This window comes from Tenrec ecaudatus, chromosome 12 (genome assembly GCF_050624435.1).
Source record: "Tenrec ecaudatus isolate mTenEca1 chromosome 12, mTenEca1.hap1, whole genome shotgun sequence".
Taxonomy (NCBI): domain Eukaryota; kingdom Metazoa; phylum Chordata; class Mammalia; order Afrosoricida; family Tenrecidae; genus Tenrec; species Tenrec ecaudatus.
In genome coordinates this window covers 111,914,086-111,921,913 of record NC_134541.1, presented here as the reverse complement: position 1 = coordinate 111,921,913, position 7,828 = coordinate 111,914,086, and the positions used below count along the sequence as shown (strand labels likewise).

General features: G+C 60.4%; 1 protein-coding gene across 1 annotated transcript; it reads right to left on the bottom strand.

Moving 5' to 3' along the window:
- Nucleotides 1–284: 284 nt before the first annotated feature.
- Nucleotides 285–6,844, bottom strand: IL9R (interleukin 9 receptor). Its single transcript, XM_075528100.1, has 8 exons — nucleotides 6,817–6,844; nucleotides 4,093–4,198; nucleotides 3,840–4,018; nucleotides 3,590–3,735; nucleotides 3,101–3,299; nucleotides 2,591–2,696; nucleotides 1,482–1,566; nucleotides 285–779 (listed from the first exon to the last, which is right to left on the bottom strand). Exons 1-8 carry the CDS (start codon nucleotides 6,842–6,844, stop codon nucleotides 285–287), a joined length of 1,344 nt encoding a protein of 447 aa, XP_075384215.1.
- Nucleotides 6,845–7,828: the final 984 nt, after the last annotated feature.

Below are 7,828 nucleotides of genomic sequence, written 5' to 3'. Positions count from 1 at the left end.
GTCCCTCCCCTGGTCTCTCCTTCCAACCACGGGCAGTTTGGGACAGGCACTGTGAATTTTAATCTCAGGAAGACTGAAGGCCTGAAGCAACAGGGCCTTGCACCGATGGTCACTGAGCTGACCCTTCAAGGGTTGAGGCAACACAGGCTGGGAGACCAAAATGGATGACGGGGCTGGGGGACACCTAGCAGCAGCCCCTCCCAGCAGGTGTGAGCAGAAGGCGCAGTGCTGGCCTATCCCCATGGAAGAGGCCAGGCCCATTGTCTGCTGCTGGCAGAAAAGGCTCAGACAGAAAGGGGCCCTTCAATGGGGCCCTGGCTTGGAAGATGATCAGCGTCCATACAGGAGGCCCCATGCTGAGGCCCCAAGTCCCCTTGGTGCCAGAAAAGGTCACAAGTCAACGCAGGAGTGGTCACTAGGCTCTGGGTGTGTCCTAGGGGTGTTGAGGGGTGGCCCTCCTCATGGCACCCCAGGGCACAGTAGTCATTGTGACTGCAGTCTGGGTCTGGGAGGCCTGGCCTGGTGGGGGCCACTGGGGCCCATTCCTCCTGTGGCAGGTAGGCAGGTGGCTGGTCCCCCCACTCCAAGACCCCTGTGGGCCGCATGTCCTCTGAGCCCAGAGCAGGTGGACTCTTCTCCTCCAAGCAGAGCCAGGGCCACGCTGGGCTGCAGGTGAGCAGGGCCACAGCCTCTTGGCAGCCCAGCTCTGGAGCAGCAGGCTGGCCACTGATATCCACTTGGCCAAACTGCAGTCCTGCCCTGTGAGTCCCTGTCCAGGTCTGCAAGAGAGTATGGTGAGAGGGACTCAGGCTGGGTGCTCTGCTGGGACACACCAGGGGTGGCTCCTCCTGTAGGGAGCTCCCCAGCTCACCCCAAGACTGACAGAGCACCCCAACCCCTTATGTTAAACCAGACTGCCCAGAACACAAGCCCTCCATGGCTGGGCTGATACTGTGCACCCATGGGCCCCCTGCCGAGTAAGCCTGGTGTACAGGGTGACAGGTATGGAGACCGAGGGCCCTGGACCCTCCCCTGGCCCTCATGGAGGCAGGAGCCACCTGGGAGAGCTGTCTTGACCTCCACAGATCCCCGTGCCTGGGGCTGGAACCCCCCATGTCTGATGGCATGCCATGAAGAGATGAGAGTCCTCAGGGGCAGTGCTGCCTGCCCCCGACACCCCTCCTCCTCCCAGTGGCAGCAGGACAAATCCCTCAAGGAGTCCGGCGAAGGCCACACCGGAAGAATCAGCCCCAAATGGTCCCCACTTTGAACCAACCACTACCCACAGGGCTGCCTTGAGGAGAGGGGGGTGTGGGGGGAGAGGGATTAGACAGACTGACAGAGAGAAATAGGAAATGCATAATGCTCCTCTGAGCATTAGACTGCATGAATTTCAACCCCCTCAAAAAGACAAAAAAAGCTCCAAGCAGCGCCCACATCCTGAGCCTCCAGCGCTCGGGACCAGCCCTGCACGCACGCACCTGGAAGTTCCCATGGTGCTCAGTGTAGAGGGGCTGGAAGAACAGAGCTGGAGAGGGCACGTGCTGGTGGCAGGCCTGCTTCACCCTGTGCCAAGAGAAGGCAGTCAGCCCGGAACCAGGACTCCTTCTGACCACCCCTGCTGCCCTTTTGCTGTGTCTACCTAGGGGTCTCGATGGACAACTCACAGACCTGGTTTACACTGGCCATATGCCTTTATAGTGAGTCCCTGAGGGCACCTGGGGAGGGAGTGACCACTGCAGCCTACTGCCCTACTGGATGGGGTCTCCATCCAACCCCTCCAAATCAAGCCTTACCCACCACCCACCACCTACCACCACCACCACCATCACCATCCACCATCACTACCATTCACTACCAGCCACTACCCATCACCCCACCACTACCCCAGCCCCTCCAGCCCCTCCCACCCCCCTTGGGCCCACCACTCTCTCCTAGGCTCTGCACTCCTTCCAGTCCCAGGCCAGCCCAAACCCAAACACCTGCCCTGGTGGCTCTACCCTGTGCGCAGGGTAGACCCATTGCTTAACTAACCTTCTAGCATCTTCTTTGCTCCAAGGGAAGTCCCCACCCTGAAGTCATGATCCCTGGTTCCCCTCTCCCCCAAACAACTGCTCGCTCTGTCCAGGTATCCCGCCTCCTCTTGCCCTGTCCTTGTGTACAGGGGGCCTGCCTTGCCCACCACCTCCGACCCTTGGCCCCTCACGTGCTGCGGCTCCATCAGCACACACTGGAGAGCCCACTGTGTCTTGCTCTGTGGTCAGCATCCCCCCATCTGCCATCCATGGTCTGAGGGAAGGGCTTGGCATGCATCCAGTGCCCCCCATGGTTTTCACATAGAGGTGAACTGGGGCTCACCCTAAGGGGAGTAACTGGGAGGCGGGGACCCAAGTAGTTCAGCCAGGGACTCTGAGGTCATCCACAGGCTCCAGGGCAGTAGCAGAAGCCACCCTGTCCTCTGGCATCAAGGGACTCCCAGCTGGCTCAGTCCCACCGAGGACCAGAGTGGACAGGGGCATGGAGGAGCATCCAGAGCTTGCAGGTCTGGCTCTCCGACCCCCCGCCCACACCCCCGTGCACCCCCGCACACCTGGACAGCAGCTTGAATGAGAGGTAAGACAGGCCAATCAGCAGCAGAAAGAAGGGCACAGCCACAAGCAAGCGGTCAGGCTGGCCCCAGGGGGGTGTCCGGGGCTCTGTGAGCAATGGGGCAGGGCCATGAGAAGCTGCAGGGCAGGCCTCCTCCTTCCTCCTCTCCCCTCCGCCTCCCCCTGTCGGTGCTCTGGGCCTAAGGGACAGGATTTAGGAGGCCCGGGGTCTTGCCTGGTAAATGACTCCAGCCTCAGTTTCCCCACATGTATTTGGTCATTAGGGTCAGACCTCCCAGCATCTCGCGTACATGGGTGGGCCCATTCACCCCTCAAGGTTCTGGCCATGCCCAGCTTCCAGTGCCAAGGACTCATTCCCCCCACCCAACCTAACACTTGTGGGCACTACTGGGCCCGGCAGCTTGTGGCGGGGGGTTGTAACAGGTGGTTAACTAGGGTAGCTGCCTCAGGGAGGGGCCTCTGGTTGACGGGGTCAGCAGGGGCCACCCCACCTGGTCTCTGGGGAGCAGGGAAGTGCACAGGCAGGCTCCACTCGCTCCAGGTGCCCTCATAACGCTCGTCCTCTGCCACGTCCTCCTCCTGGACCATCCGCACCCGCAGCCTGGCCTCGTAGGGGGAGCCGGGGGCCAGCTCTGCGGCTTCCAGCACTAGCCGGGATACCCCAACAATTTGGTCCTTGTGGCGGGCCCTCTGTGGAATCGAAGCAGGTAGAAAGTGCTGGAAGGCCTGGGGGTCCACCCTGGAGGGGGTACAAGCATGCACACGCAGGCACACACACACAGGCATGCTCACCTATGATTTCATGTGCACACACAGGCACACACAAGCTCATAGACACGGCTGTGGGCACACGAACACCCACACCTGCATGCGCATTCCTACAGGGGGTGCCCACTCTTGCCCTCGTGCCAGATCCTCCCACTGCACGCTGACTTCTGGTGTGTGCGGGCTGTCTGTCAGAGGGAGTGGCCAAGCCTGACCTGCCAGGGCTCCTCCTGCCTCTTGAAGGCCAGCTCGTAGGCCAGGAATGCCGCCAGGGGCTCGAGGGCAGGGTTGACCCTCCAGGTTAGCAGGCAGTACTCAGGGCTGGCGTTGCTCTGCAGCCCAGAGGGTGGGTCCAGCTTGACTGGGACAGAAGGAGATGCATGGGCTGCAGCCCAGGTCCCCCCTGGACCTGGGTCTCACTGGTCAGGGCTGGGGGTACCCTTTGGGTCTAAGCACCCCACTCACTGTGTCTCCGGGGCAGGTACTGTGGCTCCACCATGCTGGTGTGCTCCTGCCCAGCAACGCAGAGGTGCAGCGTGATGGAGAAGCTGTCGGTGGGCACCAGCACCTCCTCGGGGGGCAGCTCCACGGAGCAAAGGCCGGCCTGGAAGGCACACCTGTGTCTCCCACCTGGAGCTTGGTGGCTGGGGGAAGGGACTCCTGTCAGTGCCTTTTCTGAGGGGACCCCACCCTCACCCCGGGCGGCCCTTCCCCTCACCTGGTGAGAAGGAGCCAGGGGTCTGCGTCGTGACCCAGCGCTGGGCCTGACCAGTAGCAGTCAATTCGGAGGATGTTATTGTTAAGGCAGGTGACATTCCTGGGGCCTGGGACAGTGATGGACAGGTGGTGACAGGGCTGGGAGACTGGCAGCTGACACACTAAAGGGGTGGCCCCAGGAAATAACCCCGGAGAATTCTCCATGGGCTGGGCTGAGGGACGGTGGTCTCTAGCCCCCCTCCTGGGCATGTTGGCCCCTGGGAAGACCACACAGAGCTGGTGCAAAGCCCTCCCCCCACCCCGCAGTCCAGACAGATGACCGCCCTCCACCGAGAAGCTGGCCCTCACCTGGGAGCGAAGTTCCCCAGCAGGCACAGGTGCCTACCAGGAGCCAGGTGCTCACTGCCCATACCAGGGCCTTGCCCTCTGAGGTCCAGCCTGCAAGAGACCCTCCCATCAGTGTACTCCCCAGGAAGTGCTCACCAGAAGTGTTCCCCAGGAAGTGCCACCCAATAGATGCTCCCTAGGAGGTGTTCCCCCAGGAGGTGCTCCCCCAACAGGTGCTCCCCAGGTAGTGTTCCTCCAGGAGGGGCAGTCTACTTGGGGTGCTCTCCTCTCTAGTATTCCCTGTGAGGTGCTCTTCCAGAAGACATGGTCCTAAGAGGTCTCCACTGGGGCTCGGAGTGGTTGGCTCAGTTAGGCGGACCCCATTCCTATTGCACCCTGAGGAGCTGAAATCACCTGACATCCCAGACTCAAGCCCTGGTCTCATGTCTCCTGAGCAGGGCTCTGTCCAGCCCAGGCCCACCCTGCAGCAGCGGCAGGACAGGGGTCTTGCTGAGGATAATTCTTAGTGCCACTCACACACCTGGTGCCCCATCTCAAGCTGGTGTCCTGCCATTGGAATCCTCACAGAGACTGTGGGAGGACCCTCCCTCACCCAAGGGGCAGGTCCCCCCAGCCCCCACACACACACCAAGCACACACCAACATGCAGACACATGCACTCGCATACACATGCATATGGGATGCCCCCACTCCACACCCACAACATGCATGCTTGCACATGTGCGCGCACACACATAACACACCACATACCTATATACACACACCGCACACAGCATGCACACCTGCACACACACACAGCAGTGCACATTACACACACAAACATACACATGGGATACATATACACCACACAGTGTGCACACCGGCACACGCACACACACACACACACACCCCTCCAGTAAAGACCAACCCCAGGAAAGTGAGAAAGTACACGCAGCAGGAGGCTTATGCAGCATACAGCCCGGGGCTCCCCAAGCCCTGCTCTGCTGTGCCCTGCAGAGAGCCCCCACCTCCCCTCAGGCCCTGGAACCAGACTGGGTGTCAGGAAGTGCTGAGGTGCCGGGAGGCTGCCTAGTACCCAGATGGAGCACTGATAAGAGCCCAGCAGGAAGACAGGCGCCAGTTAATTAAGCAAGTCTGATGCTTGATAAGGGGCGAGGAAGTGGCCCTGTGCGTGTTGCAGGTCCCACCGGAAGTTCTCAGTGCCCCACCACCCTGCCCTCAGGGTGGACCCCAGGAGGTGTCCCAGCATTCTCTTCAGCCGTCCTGCAGGGGTGAAAGGCTGGTGTCCTGGCCAGCTCTGGGGGGCATGAGGGCAGCTGGAACACAGTGCCCCCTGCAGAGAGCTGTTTCAGCCCCAGGCACCCGGGTCTGCAGGGTGCCCCCCAGGCCAGCTCCCAGCCTCGAGGCCGCCCACTTCATGTCTGTCCACATCACTGGGAAGCCCCACTCAGATGGAGAGACTCAGGCCAGCCAGGGCTGAAAACAGCTAGACCCCTGTCCCCTCTGTCCTCACAATGACCGTTACAGGGCTGAGTGCCCCTTGGGGGACAGGATGGCTATGGAAACATGAAAGATGCTGTAGGCTGGCCCCAGCCTCCCTCTCCTCGGAGTCCCTTGGGCACTGGGAAGGGGCATTTCCAAGGCAGCACCACCCTGACCCTGACCACAGATGCCCCCACCCATACACTGTCAGTCCAGGAAGTCGCCAGATAAGGTCAGAGGGGCCTGCTCCTGGATAGGACAACCCCAGGTCACAGGCCAGCTGTGGGCAGAGGGAAGCAGTGTCCATCCTCGGGACATCTCCTCTGTGGTTCTGCCGCCCCCTGTGGCCAGTGGGTCCCTTCTCAGAGCTGTCTCCCTCCACCCCTCAGAGCTGGGGCTGGCCACCCAGCCTGGGACGGGTCAAGCAGTCCTGGACTCACAGCTGGCCTTGCACAACACACAGATCCTCCACTCAGGGACATGGATGTGAGGAAAGGCCAGGCCAGGTTGGGCACAGGTGGAACCCAAGTGTTGGAGGGCAAGGGCTGCCTCCGGGGGAGGGCCCCACAGGGACCCCCTGAGTCGGGGCACTCAGCCACATCTCCTTCCCTGCTGTCTTGGCAGAGCCCACTCCCAAGCCTCCTCCTCCAGCCCAGAAAAGCCCAGCTGCCCTCCTCCCCACAGTCATCTTGGCCATGCTAGAAACACTGGTCCTTGGGCCCCGGCAGAGCATGCCCTCAGACAACATAGCTGGAGGACAATGGCTCAGGACTTTGCTGGCGAGAGGGGCAACACTCACCTCTTTGCAAGGGCGCCTTCGGCCACCTTAGACCCCAAGTGAGTCTGGAGCCCTGAATTTGTGGCCGGCCAGTTGGCCGGCCATTGGCACACTCACCTTCCCGGAGGCTCCAGACCTGGGTCATCGTGCTCTGGGAGCTGGAGGCCGTGGCACCTTCAGTCTGGTGACAGCAAAGCCCCTAGCCTGCTGGGGACCAGTACCGCAGTGCTGATGGGAGTCAGCTAGAGGCGGACACACCGCCCACATGGAAACCAAGAGCTACCTCAAGCCACCACCACGGGCTGAGAGGCCAGCGAGGCTGCAGGCTGTCAGGGAGCTCCCCCTCCCAGCAGATGGGAGCCTCGGCCTTTAAGGGCAGGCTCTGCTGTCCCGCGGAGACTGGGAGTCCGGGCAGGACAGGGGTTTTAAACACAAAAGAAATTTGGAGAGCCTCGTGGAAGCCTTCTTTCACATGCCCCAGAGGCAGTGCTGACCAGTGAGCAGGAAGCACCCCACACCTACAGGCCCACGCTGCCCAGGGCTCCCCAGGCCAGCACCTGCTGCTGGTCCACACTGCCAAATGCCCTCCAGAATTGTCCCCCTGCTAGCCCCACCCTTTGCAACTTATCAGCCTTGTCCATCTTTGGCAATCTGATAGGTGAAGCTATTTCAATGTTGCTTTAATTTGCATTTCCTTCAGTCAGGACTGATGGTGAGCTTGGTGTGGTTTTTTGAGAGCTAGTAAAGATTAGAACTCTTGCCAGCATTGACTGCCTGTGCTCTGTCCTACCAAATAAGGGCGCATTTCCATCTATCTGTGTATGAAGGGAGTCCTAGTGGTGCTGCAGGTAAACCACTGGACTGTGAAGGGAAGGCTCATGGTTCGAGCCCCCCAGCTGCTTCAAGGAGAAGAGATGAGACTGCCTGTCCCTCTAGAGCAGTGCTTCTCAACCTTCCTAAAGCCTCGACCCTTTCATACAGTTCCTGGTGTTGTGTTGACCCCCAACCATAACATTATTTTCGTTGCTACTTCACAACCGTAATTTTGCTACTGTTATGAATCGTCATGTAAATATCTGATAGGCAGGATGTATTTTCATTGCTACAAATTGAACGTCATTGAAGCATA